Consider the following 16,158-nt stretch of genomic DNA (forward strand, 5'->3'; position numbering starts at 1 on the left):
CCCGGCGGTGTGAGCCCGGGCTGAGGGATGCACGAGCACCGCAGCGGGGAGCTGCCGCTTTCAAGGAGCTTAATCCGGGGGAGGAACTGAAACGCGTTTTGATTTCTCTATAAAAAAGCCCTGCACGACTCAACCTCAACCGCCTCGGCCTGTGCTCTATTATGCGAGATGCATTAAAAAAAAAAAAAAAAAAGGAAAATAATCCCTGTCTCTGCGGGGGAAGGGAGCTGAGGCAGGGCTGGGAGCAGCGCCGGGGGCTCATGCAGGGTCCCGGGGCAGAGAGGGGGTCCTGGCTGACTCTCCTGGGGGTTCAGGTGGGCACAGGACTCCCCCCCTCCCTGGACTGGGGTGTTTCAGCAGGGCAGGAGGCACAGACTTTTCCTAGGAGCAGGTTTTCTCTGCGACACGGGGGCAGGAGACCGTGGGACCGTTGGTCCAGAGGCTATTTCAGACACCTCCCTGAAACGAGCTGTGGGGTGAAGCTCCGTCACGGACACAAACACACACACACGTGTGTAATTCTCACCCTTCGTGGCAGGAAGGGATGAGCCATGTGCTATAAATACTTCTTCAGGGCCAAAGGAAATAGCAAGGCAGCACAGAAGAGGGGTCTGGGCACCAGCAGAGCCCTTCAGGAAGATGGTGGAAGCAGTTGACAGGCGGGTTATTAATAGTTCGGCCGCTCCGGCATTTCTTCCAGCGGCGGAGGCGGACAGTGGGCGAGTGCTCTCCGGCCCGGGAAACACAAGGAGCGTCTTTCCTTTCTCAGCCCCATCTCGCACAACCGAGGGGGTTCGTTATCCCTCCAAACCCACGCGTTACGGAGGGGCGGAAGAGGGGTGGGAGCCAGATCCGTGAAAGAAAACACATTTCCCGTGCAAAGGGGCCCGAGGCCGCGCTCCGCTCTGCCCCTGCTTTCGCTGCCCCGGCGAGCGCTTCTGCAAAATCCTTTCCAAAGCGTTTCGCAAGGCAGGAGCTGATCCACTTTGTGGGGAGGGAGGGAGGGACGTGGGAGGGGAGGGGGCCGCGCAGCTTTGCAGCAGAGCGCTGATGAATGGAGCCTTTGTGCTCGCTGCTGCAGCGCCGTTACCACGTCAACCTTCAGCGGAGGAAGAAAACGGGCCAGCTCCGCTCCCCCCATCCGCCCGCCCCCGGCTTCCTTCACGCGCTGCCTTTTGTCTGGGCCGCCAGCAAGCGCTCGACACGCAGCTCCGCAAAACAGCTCCAGACCGGGGTCACCCCCTACGGCCGAAGCGCCTTTCCCCGGTGCGGAGACAGCCCCGCGCGCCGCAGGGGTGGCCGGGTTTGTCCCGGCGGCGTGTCTGGGAGCAGCGGCGAGTGAATCACCCCCGCAGCGGGTTCCTGGGAGCAGCCAGACAACGCTTCACATGCCCAACTATTTTCAGTCCCCCAAGAGGATAAAAATCTCCTGCCCCCCAGTCCTGCAGGCAGAGCTGTGAAACCCCTAAGCAAGACCCCTGCCAGCTGAGGAAGAGCTTCCCCACCTCACACTGGGGCAACTTCAGGGGGAAAGAGGGCGATTTTCAGGTAGCGTTTAACCTCCACCAGCAAAACCGGAGTCCCTTTAGGACAGCCTTTGATGCTGAAGCTGCTTTCAGAAGCGGCCAGCAGCACCGCAGCCGCTGGGAGCGGAGAGCGGGCGCTCAGCACGCAGCCCGCGCTACGCAGGGGGTGCCGGAGCCCGCTGGCGAGCTCTGCTGGGGACGGGATACGGCCGCAGCGCTCCTGCATCAGCGAAGAACTGGCTTTACCTTCAGGTCCGTGTTGAGAATCCAGATGAAGGTGCAGACCCTGGGGTTGCTGGGACATTTCAGTACGATGAATCCTCCGGGCCCATTCTCACCCCTGTGGGGAACCAAGAGCGCACAGTCAGAGCCGGGGACGGCTGAAAAGCCATTTTCTAACGCTCCGGGGTGCACCGCGCCGACCCTGCGCTAGCTCCTGCAGCGGCAGCAGCAGCCCCCTCTGCCTGGCAGCGAGGATGAGAGCCCAGGGGGGTAAGAGCAGATGCGCAGAGTGCCCGGGAAGGTGTCTGCTTTGGCTGCAGGCACGGGAGCAAGCGCGGCAAGGCAGGTTTCCCACAGGTGCCTTGGCAGCGGTGGTGCCAGGGCTGCCGCAGGGCTGCGGGCTGAGAAGCAGCCTCTGCCTCTGGACCGCGCCAGCCCAGCCAACACCGGCCTTTCACCACCGAGGGGTTTTCGAGGCACAACCCCGTGGCAACGGGTGCAAAGGAGCCGGTCCCAGGAAAGCCGAGTGGCCAGGGAAGCCCTGTGGAGTCAGGACAGGCTCGGCGCGGGGAGCCTTCTCACTGCAGCCCCCAGATCCTTCCTCGCACCATCTGATCCGTCTCAGAGACAAGAGCTGCGCTCACACGCACAGCCCAAATACAGATTTCCCTTCCCTGTTCAGGAACACGCTATTTTTGCTGCATACATTTGTAAAAAGATTTTTCTAGGCCCTGAAGTCCCCAGCTCTTAAATAGACTGAGGCAGCTATAACGGCTCCGAGTTAAAATGTCAATTACTTTAACCAGATTATTAGGAAAAACAAAGTCAGTGCGCGAAGTGGCACAGCTGGGCCCCAGGCACCGGAGCAGACAGTAACAAGGAGTCCTTGTTTGATGAGACTAACCCCGCCGAGATCCATTACCAGCCGGGCAAAGCTGTCCCTTCGGAAGGGGAGAGGCCAAAGACCTGCTGACACTTTGGGAGCCAGTCCATCCTGACGCAGCTTGTTTCACCCATGGGACCATCTCCCAGCGTCCGCAGCCTTTAAAGTCAGTAAGTGACTGGCTTACGAGAAGCAAAAGGCACGCGAGAGGCTCAAAGCGAGCCACAGTCAGCTGTTTACTGCCCCTCAGAAATGGCAGCTGGCCCTGTTTGGGAATTAACTGTTACACAAACAGGATGCGGACGGGGTTGGGGTTTGCGCTGTTCCTGGTCGGCACCTCCACTCCCCTGAGCGGAGAGCTGGGAAACGCCCGAGCAACACTGAAGAGCACGGAGAGTTTCTTTAACAAAGGAAGAAGAACAAGGGAAGCAAGGTTTAGTTCCACAAATAGATTAGCTTCCTGCAAACGCTGCCAGAAAGACAGCAGGGTTTTCATTTAAGTGGCTCTTTGCCCTAAGCTTAAGCAAAGCGCGTGTGTCAGATACCAGTTAAAAAAAAAAACAAAAAAAACCAAAAAAAACCCAGAACCTGCCTCTTACCTGACATACTTGGAGAGCGGAGGCTTCAGGTTGTGCGTGGTCGACATCCCTGAGGAAATGTACCTGTCTCTTCTTCTCTCGATCCGGCGCACGTTCACGAAATCCCTAAGCAAAGAAAAAAACAAACAAAAAAAAAAGGGGGCGCCGACTGCTTTAAAAACGTGCAACAGGACTTTGAAGGAGCAGATCCTGCCCTCCGGACTGCTGGGAAAGGCTGCGGCAGAGGTATGTCAACATACGGACAAAGCACAGCGCAGCACTGTTATCAGGGAGACCGACTGACTGACTGAGACAGATTTTGAGCTTCGAGACTCCTGCCAGAAACGTCTGGAGGAGAATTCAGGGGCTCTTTGCCTTTGGGAGCGTTACCCGCACCGCCAGCCAGCCCGGCCTCGTCGACACGGGCAGCTCCCGGCCAGCGAAGAGCGGCAGAGCTGGGGCAGAGCGCTCTCCCTACAGTCAGATGCTCCTCTCCGTGTTTTTGGAGGGTGTTTAGGGGCTCAGTACAAAACAGACAGTGGAATAAACTGACCTTGGGGAAACGACACCGCCTGCGGCCCCAGCTGCCACATCGTATGAGACGATCGTGTTGTCTTCAACCCGCTGCAAGATCTGGAGCAGGGGGGAAAAAAGAAGAGAGATTTCCTCAGATTGTGCCCGCAGGTGCCAACAGCCGGGTGATACGGACCCTCCCCTGAGAGAGCAGCAGGATCCAAAGCAACCGGAGTGCCTTTAGCATCTGATGGGAGGCTGAGGGGGACGAGCTCTTTGGCAGCACGTGCACAGGTTTGTCTCCTGCCCCGGGACCGGTCCCTCTGCCTTTCTCGGGGGGACGCAGGCGTCGCCTCCGGATCCCCGCCACACCAACGGTGCAAAACGCCCAAACCCTACCAAGCAAAAGCAGGCTTGGCTCAGCGGCTGGCCCATCTCCCTGCCCACCTCATGGGCTTTTGGATGGGCACACGCATGCAGCTGGCTACTGCCGAGCATTCGGATCGTACGGATGAGCAGCGGAGATTTAACGCCTCAGTGACTCGGATCCAGCTAAGCTCCAGTAGGGCCCGGGCACCGCCGACAGCCGGTGTTGGACTGGGAAGCTCCAACTCTCCGCTCCAAGGAGCTCCTGTGATTAAGCCATCTTTGTCCGGCACGCTCACCTGGCAAGCTGCCACTGTTCTGTTCCACAGGATCATCTTCTCAGGCTGGAGAATAACCTCCTGGTAAACTGTTTCAGCAGAGCACTGCAGGAAAGCCTGAGAACAGAGCCAGAGCAGTTAGCCGGTCTCCCCGCTCCGCTTTGGTAAGATTATTTTTAAGGAACGCAAGGCAGATCACAAAGAACAACTGGGATAATACAGGAGGGAAGTGGCAAGGTTGGCCTGGCTCAAGCGCACGCGACGCCAAGGCTGTCACCCCTCTGCCACAGCGCTCTCCTTCCCAGGGACCTGGAAGGCGCAGGTGGAGTCAGAGAGGACAGAGCAGACCTCGGGTCTCAGCAGGCGTTGAACTGCCGCCTGCCGAGGTCCGTGCTGGCGTAAGAGAGGGCAAGCGTCAGTCTGCGACACGGCGAGACAGACGGACCTCGGGGCTGACTCAGGCTGGCTCCTCTCCCACCCTCACCCCACTTTATCAGCAGTTCTGCTTCGGGAAGACGCTGAAAAGCTATTCTGAGCTCCAGCACCGACGACATTCATTTCTCCACATCCCCGTGGGACAGGGGATCTTTGGAGGCAAACGGTTAATGCAGTAAAGTGAGCCCATCCAGCTTTTTTCCTCGCGAATACAGAGCTGCTCCATGGGCAGCTCCTGCCAGCGAGGCAACATATGCACTGGAACAAAGAAAAGCCACCGCAGCACCAATGCTTCATTAAAGCGTGGTTTACAGCCAAGCCACTCCAGCGAGAGGGCACAGAGCAAGGCACTTCCGAGCAGCTCTTCTCAATGCCAGGCAGCAGCAGACGCACGCTCAGCCCTGGTCTTGCTGGCAATTAGTTGCAATTAGCCTCCTTGGTCAGATTAGTCCTAGATGCTGGGGTTGGAAACGAGTCTTGCAGTCACCTGCTCCCACTTTTACCAGCAGAGACTGGGGCCCAGAATATTTGCTGGGGAGTTTGTCTGCCAGCCAAGGGGCTTTCCTGGAGAGATTCCCCAGAGCGCGCAGTGCACTTCATCTGTCTCAAGCAAAGAGAGAGTGCTTTGCGGCCTGACCTGTCCTGCCAGGGCCAGGAGAGAGCGTGAAAGCTGAGCCACGGCTCCGAGCAGAGCAGTCGCGCTTCACACAGACTAAGGAAGCGATCCAGGAAGGTTCTTACCTTTAAAATGAAGGTCTTGCCATGGAAAGGTATTTCAAAAGTGTAAACAACATCACCGAAGTCCTGTGCAAGAAATAAGAAAGATACATTCATGTTAGCAAAATAAATCGCTTCTCTACAGGCTAGTCTGCTCGTCTGCAGGACGCGTGCCATTCTGACGGACCCTCTCCAGCCCTCAACTGTCCCCTGTCCGCCCCCCCCGCCACCAACCAGGCAGCGACCCCAGGATGGGAACTGCACTGAGCACATTTCAGATGCTCGTGCACAAATTTCCATAAACAAACCAATATCCAGAGCAGCAGCAGTGATGAGACAGAAAAAGAATCCGCCCCATGCCAGCCTGCAAACTCCACGTCAAGGTCAAATTCTCTTTGTAGCGAGCACCAACACCAGGGTAAGAGAAAGGGGTTACTTTGCCAACACTGCTGTTGTTACCTACATCTGAGAAGAGACTCCCTGGAGGGGTTAGGGATGGACAGATGATAACCTTTCATCATTAGCCCTGTGTTAAACTCTGATTAGTCTATTTAAAACCATCCCCCTTTGGATAAAGAAAACAATCTGCCCAGCTAGTTTGGCATCAGACAATGGATCACTTGACAGGGGAATTTTAAACACCAGATGAGACTGCAGTTTGCAGGACTCTCACCCCAACCACGTTGCGAACCCACAAGCAGAAAGCAGGGTTGGTTTTAGGGGGCAGAGACACTGCCCCTTTCTCGCCACTCTTTAGAGAGAGAAAGGAGTTCTAGGTACCCCAGAAAACTCTACTGGAGCTCAGGGAATGAACCAGCACAGTGAGGACAGAGGCAGGGAAGGACCCGCTTCGCTTCGCGCGCCTCCGCGCTGCTCAAAGCGAGAGCTGCCACTTGCAAACCCCTTTGGCAAAGCCACAGCGGAAAGATGTAAGGCAGAGCCACGTCCCTGATTTACACTCCAGCACCCACCAGGCCCCTGTCCTGGGGAAGGCGGGGGGACACACAAACAGCTTTGGGGGTGGGGGGAGCAGTCTGCGCCCCACACTGTCCTCCTCTCACGTGGGCCAAAGCCGGCCAGAAAGGCCAGAGCCCAGCTTGGCTTGGTCTCCCCAGGATGCTGAAAGGCACCTTGCTGTGGAGCGAGGGCAGAACCTGCAGCAACGGAGCCCTCCAGCACCGCCGCAGGGCCCGCACGCCTCCGCTCCTCCCCACGCCGGCGGCCAGGGCTCCGCAGCCCAACGCCTGCCGAAGGTGAGCTGCGCGCCCCTGCCCGCCTGCCATCTAGAGGGAGGAGCGACGGGCTCTCTCCTGTCAAACAGGAAGGCAATTAAATGTCTAATTAAATAAGAGGGGATTTTACATTTAACTGAACTGGAATAGATTCCTAATTCAATCAGGTAATTGTAACGCTTGTTAATTTTTCATGTCGCAAGGAGGGTTTCAAAAGCCTCATTTGTCCTCCCGTTTTTGCTAAGCCATCCGTGCTTTCCGCCGGCAGCGCTGCCCGGCAGGTGGGGCGGGGGGACACTTGCATTGTTTTTCTCGAACTTCCAGTTCTCCTCCTGGGCGAGGATTTGGTCCACAACCTCCATCGCATCTTTGCCTTGTCGGACATACTCCTTCTCCTAGGAGAGAAGGGAGCACTTCATTAGCTGGGTTTGCAGAAAGCCTGAAGCGCGTGTGCAAGGCGTGCTACCCCCCTCCCAGGGCTGGCAGAGGGAAAGGAAAGGGGATATCTCCCATCACCACACCGCAGAAATCTCTTAATTTGAGTCACAGAGGCCTCATTTTGGAGCTCAAAGTCACGCTCCCCGCCCTGGCTTGTATCCACACACCAGCTGCGTCTACCAGTGAGTCTCCCGCCTTAACGTAAGGGTTTCCAGCAGGCAAAGGGCTATGAGATGCCCAGAGCTTCCTTCTGTGGAGGTGCCAGAACTGGATCTGAACGGCAGCAGAACCACTTGGAAAAGAGCGCAAAGCAGCCTGTGCCCAGCCAGGCTTCGGGGAGGCGCAGGACCGCCCCGCGAGCCGCCGTTCTGTGGGGATGGTTGAGGCGATGCCCTTCTCGGTATGTGACCACGTAACCAGAGACCAAAGAGGGAAGGGAAGAGAGGGACAGGAGGGATGCAGAGCCAGAATCCCATCCCTGCGGGATGCTGCAGGCAAGAGCGTGCAGTCCCGGGGAAGCGGGTTAATGTCGGGTGTTACCCAGAGGAGCCCCTCCTGCGGTGGCCACGATGCCACCGGTCCCGGGGCACATGGGGAAGAGCCTGGTGCCGCGGGGCAGGCAGAGCTCCTCGGCCAAATGTCCCCAGAACAGACGGCTGTGAAACGAGGGACAGCAGCCTCCGGTGCTCTGCAGATACAGCGCCCTGACGGGGCCACAGGGTTGTCAGTCACTCCCACAGCCCTGGAGCAGCCCGAGGCAGACGGGCAGGAGTAGCCGTCCTCAGGCCACGCTGCCTCTGTTTACCTGAGCTGTCAACGCCTTCCTCCCTGCACCTTCCTCATCCGACTCGTTGTCCGACCCTAGAGGGGAGGCACACGATTAACACACAGTTAATGAAGACCCCACTTAGAATCACAGAATTGCCGAGGTTGGAAGGGATCTCTAAGATCATCAAGTCCAACCACCAACCTGCCCTGACAAAACCACCTCTAAACCACGGCCCCAGGTACCACATCTGCCCTTTTTATAAACACCTCCAGGGATGGCGAATCTCCCCCCTCCCTGGGCAGCCTCTTCCAATGTCTAATAACCCTTTCGGTGAAAAAATGTTTCCTAATATCCAATCTAAACCTCCCCTGACAGAACTTGAACCCGTTTCCTCTCATCCTATCACTTGTCACCAGGGAGAAGAGCTCAGCCCCCCCTCACTACCCCCTCCTTTCAGGGAGTTGTAGAGGGTGAGAAGGTCTCCCCTCAGCTCCTCTTCTCCAGGCTGAACACCCCCAGTTCCCCCAGTCGTTCCTCATCAGACGTGTCCTCCAGACCCCTCACCAGCTTTGTAGCCCTTCTCTGGACACACTCCAACATCTCAATGTCCTACTTGTACAGTCTCCCTCGGACAGACGGTGTCCAATCCCCGTGCCCTAATCCGACGGGAAGGGCTGTCAGCGGGGACAACGCCGACACAGCCCAGGCCCTGCCTCCCCGAAACGCCTCTGCCTCGCAGGCGCTGCCCCGCTCTCCGGAAGGCTGAGCACGAACCAGCGTCAGCAACACCAAGACAACTGCTCCGGCTGACGTCTCCTCGCCGCCGAGCAGAGGAGGTCTCTGGGGACGGCACGAGGCGGTGTCACAGGGCAGTGGCGTGCCGCCAGCTCTTATCCTCACCTGCTTGTGGCAACTCGCCCCCGTGTCGTCATCCCGAGGGCAGCATTTTTCAAGTACTTTAGCCACAGCGAAAAGCATTTAATCCCAAGACCACAAAAGGCTCCAGTTTCCCACAGAGCTGAAGCCAGGCACGCGGGGCTGAGCCCGACTCCGCACCGCAGATGGCAGAGGGACAGCGTGGCCGTGCCTCCCCTGCCCAGGCACGGGCGCAGCGCAGGGAGGGGGGAGGCTGACGTCTCCTCGCCGCCGAGCAGAGGAGGTCTCTGGGGACGGCACGAGGCGGTGTCACAGGGCAGTGGCGTGCCGCCAGCTCTTATCCTCACCTGCTTGTGGCAACTCGCCCCCGTGTCGTCATCCCGAGGGCAGCATTTTTCAAGTACTTTAGCCACAGCGAAAAGCATTTAATCCCAAGACCACAAAAGGCTCCAGTTTCCCACAGAGCTGAAGCCAGGCACGCGGGGCTGAGCCCGACTCCGCACCGCAGATGGCAGAGGGACAGCGTGTGGCCGTGCCCCCTGCCCAGGCACGGGCGCAGCGCAGGGAGAAGGGAGCCCGTTTTGCAGCGTCAGTTCTTGGAGGCCCTTCCACCCGCTGCTGCCAAGGGCCGGGATAACAAGACAAGAGCTCGGGGAGGAGGCGATTATAGAACAGAGACCCAGGAGGAATGCTGTGAGGGGAACAAGGTGGGGAAACGAGGCGGCCTGGCTGCCCGCGAGGTGACGGCAGAAGGGGAGGAGAGCACGTCTTACCTGCGAAGGACTCTGGCGGGGAGTAGAACTGCCCCTCGGAAAGGGCTCTGGGGTAGAGCAGGGGGCCGCGAGAGGCCGCAGCCTGAGCTGCCAGGTACCCTGTGAATCAAAGCACGAGGTTTTACACACATGGAGTCCAACGCTTCAACACCGAGGGGGTCCCGGGGCCCCCACCACATCCACCCCTTACTCAACCACCCTCCCAGGCACTTTCTTCCAGACTCAGCCAGCCTTTTCGCACTGACACCAGCCAGCCCACAAGCTTTTCAGCTCCTATTGCCTCATCTTTTGTTTGAGACATTTTATCTGCATGGAGATCAATGGGCTCTTTTGCCTGTCAAATCCAAAGGCGATTAAGCATCTAATTAAATAAGAGCTTCCCCTGGAAGCAATTTGGAACCTGAGCCTAATCCAATAGAGGCATTAAACACTTGATCATTTTTCATCTTAAAGCCTCCTTGCAAGACCCAAACATCCTCTGGTGTTTTCCAGTCAGTCAGTGCATTTCTGATCGAGCCCCGCTTGACAAATACTCCTTCATTTACATGACACTTCCCAAGTCCTCTTACGCCAGTTAAGCCTGGGAGAGCGACAAACTCCTTTTGCTGCCTGAGGAACGGGCAGCCGTGCCAGCCCAGGCCGAGCACCCACTCCCTAGAAGGACCCCTGGAAGTTACAGGCACCCAACACCGCAGGGTAATTCGTGAAGCATTAGGTCAGACTCGATCTCCATTTAGTCTGACCCTCAGCGACCAGAGGCTGTAAAATTTCACACACCATAAGTCACGCCGCACCCCTGTAACGTGTTTGCGACTGAAGCAATCCTCTCTGAAAGGTCTCCAGCCCAGATCCAGAGACAGATATCCAGGGACGGAGAGTCCAACAGTCCGCCTGGCACCCATCCCACTGTTTCAAAACATTTTCTCCGATGCGGAGGTGAGCTCTGTTTCCAACATGTCTGGCTTCAGGATCCAGACATTGGGGAGTTTGGCACGTTTTTTCTCCACTCAATTAAAAGATGCTTTTTATAATCTGGTATTTTCTTCCCCTGAAGGGACTTATATACCATAACAGAATTGAGTCAGGTTCTTACCATCACAGCCAGCCTGGAGATCACTTCTCCATAAATGTCATATCTGTCAAGGTGCTGCCAAAGCAGCAGAAACCCCAGGCCTGGTAGTCTAATCTGCCAACTCCTACCATAGAGGAGCAAAATACTCACATCGTTCCTCTTCTGCTTCCTGAGTTAGGACTTTGAAATCCAGGAACCAAGTCTCTAGCCAAGCAATGACAAACGAGACGATAGGAAGTAAATAGCCGAAAGCCCCTTTGGTCAGAAGCTGCATGGAAGAAAGCAGAAACCACGGGGAGTTTACACAAACGGGAAAACAGCAGCATCGAGTAATCACAAAGCAATCCCCTGTGAGCCCAAGGAAACCAACCTCGGAGAGGATGACCTTCACAATCAGGAAGGCACTGGATACCAATGTAGTGACCTGAAAAATAAATTTACGTATCTCAGATCCCTGCAAACGCCAGGCGCGGAGAGAAAACTAAAAACAGGAAAGCAAAAATTGCCTTCTTACCGCTATGACCCACCAGTGGCGCAGCTTTATGATTGCATAGGCCAGCAGCAACACAAAAAACCGAAAGAAAGCCAAGACCTTTGAAAACAAAAAGCCATTGACACCAGTCACTGCCCTTGTCCCACTGCCAGGTGCTGGGAGGACACAGACACGGGCCAGCTCCCGAGGACCTCGCCACCTAGACAGACGGGGTCAAGGCTGCAACAGCATGGGCTGCGACCTGCCCAATTTCGCCAGGCCAGGTGAGGGACGAGGCTGCGAGGAGACCCCAGCCCCCCCGGCACGCGGACCCTCCCTGCCCAGCCTTCCGCCGCGCCACTCCTTGCTCCCAAGCTGTTTCCTCACCTGCAGCAGTCTGGGATACTCACAAATATATCAAAGAAAGAGGTCTTAAAATTGTACTTGATGATTTCGTTCTCCAAGTTCTTCTGAATGCCATCCTTGGTCTGAAGGGGAGAGAGGAAACCAGAAAGCTATTGAGTGCACTGATAAGAAACTAATGGTAGAAATAACCTGGCCGAGCGGTGACCAGAGGTTACCGCCAGGTCAGGTTATGCACCAGGCATACAAATGCCTGCCGCATGCACGGCGCGGGCTCATCTGCCAACGCAGGACCACGGGAGAATACAACAGCCCATTTCACCCTCGGTTTCACACCGAGGAGCACGAGTTGGGTAGCCAGAGCTGGAGCAGCAGGCAGGTACGTTAAACGCTTCTATGTGGGGGTTTTCTAACACTGAAAAGCCGCTCCTTTGGCTCAGCACATCCAGTGCCACCGACCACAACTCGCACAGCCTAAAGCCCTTGGTCAGACACCATCTCCCACACGTGCGCACCACCTCCACGTGCGGCTTCAGGTGAGACTTCAGCTGTACGGGAGGAGATGTGGGGAAAAAAAAAAAGAAAAAACACAGGAAACTGCTTCTCTAGCACCTTCAGTAACGCACTGAACAAAGCATCTCCCACAGCTGGACAATCAAAACATCTCCCTGGGAGGGCTCCCAGGGGTCACTCGGCAACCTGGTGGAATTTAAGCTGCGATCGTCCTCGTTGTGCAAAGCACCGAGGGGTCCCCCCTCCTTTCTTCCAGGCCAGCTGGCTTCCCACGGCTCGCAGCAGTGCTGAGCTGCCCTCCAGGAAATCTGACCGAGGAAGTCAACCGGCAGGTTCAAACGTTCTGGCAAAGGGGCAGAGGGAGGAGAGGAGGATGAGGGACATGCACAGACGCAGAGAGACTGCAAGGAAATCTAAAAGAGGCAAAACCGCTTTCTGGGACATTGTATGGGAGTGTGGAAAAAGCTCACAGAAGAGCTCTCTTGCCTCACCCCGAGACAATCTGGGGTCGGACAGCCCCGGTACTTTTGACACCATAAATCCTGTTCTCGGGAGCCTGGAATCGCTGTTTATGAGAAAGCGGATGGCTCAGGTAACTGGAACAAATGCTTCACCTTTAGGCTATTGGTTTGAACGCAGCCCAGCTGGCCTGGAAGCTGGTATAGGCTGACAGCTGTTTGATGATCTGTGAGAAACAAGTTGGTGGATCTCAGGCCAGTTCTTGGCAGCCTGATGTCCTGGCACCCTCTTGTCAGACAGTCCAAGGACAGAAGAGGCAGCCATCGGGAAGCGGTCCCTCTAGGTCAGGGCTGGTGCTTAATATTCAGGGAGGGGGAGGCAAAGCAGTTCTGCGCTATTGCTTTATCTGATCTGCGGCTGCAGGACTCGCGCCAGCCAGCTCTGCTGAGCTGCTACTGAAAGCCTCTTCCCCACACCGGGACTCCGCTATGAGATGCTGCAGGAGCACCAAAGACACCAGGAAAGCTTTGGATTACGATTTCTGGGAGGTGTTCTCAGTTTAAATACAGGCCACTGCCACGAACAAGGAAGAAGAGCCGTCTGAGGCATCTCTCGGTCTCTGAGAGCAGCGAGCTCGCAGAATTACAGTTTGCAGGCAACAGACATTTAACGAGGGCCAATTTGCTCAGCTTATCTCGCAGCGAAGGAAACCGTTTGATAAAAAAAGCATTAGTCATGATATAAAATCGTTGCTCTTCATAACTAGGAAAATAAGCTGTCCTAATAGCTTTAAATATGCAGCATCTCAGCTCGGGGCCCAAATATCAGCAGTTAGTCACTCATTAATGGCTACCTGCAAGACCTATGCTCAGAATCACCCTGGTGACCGCGCTGGCAAATTAATTCCCCGAGGCTGGATATTTTGATTTGTAGACAGCACCTCTCCAGAGAGCCCAGAGAACGGGGACGAGAGCAGGAGGCCGGGGTCCAAGCTGGGCGTGCAGGACACCATCGGCACGGCTGGAATGCTGGCCGAGAGGTGCTTTTTCCTAGTCGGGGTGGGGGCAGAGGTCTCTTCAGGCTCTCCACACGGCCGGCTGCAGCGGGCAGGGTGAGGGAGCTGCTGGCTGAGACAATCTGTTAAGTGCAGACACCCAGGAGATAAACAGGGCAGAGATAAGAGCCGCTAAGTGAGCGCAGGATCCAGTGCTGATAAATAAAGGCCAGACACCGGCCGGGCTGCACGCAGAAGCGCTGGGGTCTATCTGTTCATCTTGCCTCTCTGCTCAGGTTGTTCCACGGGAGGACATGTAGTACCTGAAACCCCACCGCCAGCACGGCTGAAACCAGTTGGGACCAGTTCAGGAAAAATAAAATCAAAATACAGCTCCGGGAGTAATTTCAACCCGATGGGACTGAGGTATATAAACTGGGTTTCCTCCCTCGGTCATTCATTGCAACAGCTGACACGCTGAGCAAACACAGCGGCCTGCAAAGGTGGGACAGCCACTTTGGAGAGGACCAAAACCCTCGTGTTCCCTTTCACCAGTCCCCTGTGCGGTGGAGCTGCATCTCCGGCTTTCAGAAGCCGAGATTAGTAGCAGTATGTTGGGACCAAAGCTCAAAGCCCCTTTTGTCTCTGCCCAACAGCTGGGCAGGCGAGAGGAGGGTCTGCACATCCTACCCTGCTCCTCCGATGCTCTGAGAAGAGGACACAGAGCAAAGCTGGCAGCTGCTTGGCAAACACAGCGGGCAGCTTCGCTTGAGGCAAGGGGAGCAGGAGAGAAATTTGGCCAACTGCTCAACCTGGCGATTCCACGGGCCCCAGATCTTGTTACACTACAACGCAGAGCGCCACACGCGACGGTGTTAATGACCCTGGACAGCCACAACAGAGCCCGGCTGCAGGAAACGAGCTGGACTTTAGCTTACACTAACTGCACAGCGGTTCCTCGGCCAGTGCTGGGAAGAACAAACAAAGACTTGGCCCAAGACTTCTGAAACAGAGCAATTAATGCGGAGGGAACAGAATTAAAAATGAACAACTTAAAAGGGTAAAGACTCCACGGATTTGCTTCCCCCAACTTACATTCAATTCAATTATCCACAACAAAGAGATGAAGAGCAGGTCGAAGGTGACGAAGAGGCAGAAGGTCCTCCTCACATCCGAGATGGCTTTCCTCTTCTCCGGAGAGAAGTAGCAATACGGGGAGAAGCCCTGGCTCTGGGAGAACGAGGTGCTGATGGACGCTATGGCTGGGAGGCTTCGTTCCAGGTCGTGCTGCAGGTCTGTCGGCTTGCTCATCCTTGGCCCAAGCGACTTGGGTCCTACGTCAGTCGGGGCAACATCTGCCAAGTCAGCGCGTCACCTGCGGGGAGACACAATGGGGACCCTCAGGCCTTGGATCTCCGGTTACCCTTCCTTCTCCTCGACCCCTCTAAGGGCAAATATTCCTACTACCAAATCAGACCCTGTCTGTTTTATACAGTTCCTGAGGGAAAAGGCTAATATCGACTTTCTGGGCTGCCAAAGAGCTTCCCTCTCCGAAGCGAAGACATCCAGGGCTGCCCCATCTCACCCTGGCACCCCACATTCCCCAGCACAAGCAGGGACCTTCCTTCCCTCTTGCCCACTGCAGGGAAGGAGGAATCGGCTGCGGAAGGCTCAGAGGCACAGGGGGTCCGCGGAGACACCAGCAAGTGTCACTGGGACCCAGAGGCAGCCACCCAGAACAGGCTCGCAGCACGGCGAGCCAAGCTGGCGGCTACAGCCAGCGGCCAGAGCAGCAGATGGCAAACCCCGCGGAGATGCCGCGGCAGCAGGAAAAGAGGCCTGAGGGTGTTTCCATGGAGGTCCGTGATCTGAAAGGGAGCAGTCCCTGGGATCCCAGAGCCACCCCGAGCTACGGCAGCCTCCTCTGCAGGCAGGGATGCAAAGCTCCCAGGGGCTCAGCATCCCGCACAAGGCAAACTGCAGAGCCTCGGGAGCCGGTCATCCCCTCGGATCCCATCCTGTACGGCCGAGAGAGGAGCCTGCTCGCTTCAGGAGCGGGGCGCCGGTTTCACACCTGACTCCGGCCAAGCAGAGCAGCAGGACGGCAGCGGGGGAAAGCGCTGCTCTCGGTCCCGGGCCGGCGGCTGGCAGTGCCGGGCACGCAACCCCGGCGCGAGCGAGGTGTTGAGGTCTGAAGGCTGTTTTCACGCAGCCTGTGCCAACCATTGTATTAAAATTTTTCCTCTCCGTCAGCACCGCACAAGGAGGCCACTATGTTAATGGACCGTGCAACTAAGCACACGCTGGAGACAAACAAGGAAGGAGGATGCCAAAACAGGTCAGGCCAGGGATCTGTCAGTCCTCGGCTCTGCCACCTCCGAGTCACCCACGGCAAAGGCACAGCTACAAACTCCTCCTCTGCAAAATACTCCTGCTCAAGGACATTTTGCCTCCAAAAAAGCAGATTCTTTACTACATTAGCTACTGTCCCAGCAGTCCTGCATCCTCCAGGATCTCAGCGAGGTTGGTTTGTTTACAACAGATCTCACTTGCAACAACAGGAGGCTGCAGCCACGCAATGTCTGAGGAAAAAAAATAATATCAAGACTGTGCCCAGGCCTGTGGGAAGGGGAAATCCACAGGGCACACAAAGCCAGGGGTGCTGCCGAGCCCCACCTT

General features: G+C 56.4%; 1 protein-coding gene across 1 annotated transcript in view; it reads right to left on the reverse strand.

Annotated features, from left to right (window-relative positions):
• STARD3 (StAR-related lipid transfer (START) domain containing 3) overlaps positions 1-14,849 on the reverse strand; it is a gene marked incomplete at its 3' end in the record, with an annotated part of 20,588 nt that extends 5,739 nt beyond the window's left edge. Inside the window, exons 1-14 of the mRNA XM_009882586.1 lie at positions 14,575-14,849; positions 11,561-11,638; positions 11,193-11,270; positions 11,049-11,102; positions 10,829-10,946; positions 9,607-9,705; positions 7,994-8,049; positions 7,053-7,145; positions 5,543-5,605; positions 4,388-4,483; positions 3,763-3,842; positions 3,231-3,335; positions 1,773-1,866; positions 1,247-1,322 (exon numbers count right to left, since the gene is read on the reverse strand). Coding sequence (XP_009880888.1) covers positions 1,247-1,322; positions 1,773-1,866; positions 3,231-3,335; positions 3,763-3,842; positions 4,388-4,483; positions 5,543-5,605; positions 7,053-7,145; positions 7,994-8,049; positions 9,607-9,705; positions 10,829-10,946; positions 11,049-11,102; positions 11,193-11,270; positions 11,561-11,638; positions 14,575-14,790 — 1,306 coding nt within the window. The remainder of the gene's footprint in view (positions 1-1,246; positions 1,323-1,772; positions 1,867-3,230; positions 3,336-3,762; positions 3,843-4,387; positions 4,484-5,542; positions 5,606-7,052; positions 7,146-7,993; positions 8,050-9,606; positions 9,706-10,828; positions 10,947-11,048; positions 11,103-11,192; positions 11,271-11,560; positions 11,639-14,574) is intronic.
• Between the last annotated feature and the right edge of the window lie 1,309 nt (positions 14,850-16,158).

Source organism: Charadrius vociferus, unplaced genomic scaffold (assembly GCF_000708025.1).
Source record: "Charadrius vociferus isolate BGI_N301 unplaced genomic scaffold, ASM70802v2 scaffold2500, whole genome shotgun sequence".
Taxonomy (NCBI): domain Eukaryota; kingdom Metazoa; phylum Chordata; class Aves; order Charadriiformes; family Charadriidae; genus Charadrius; species Charadrius vociferus.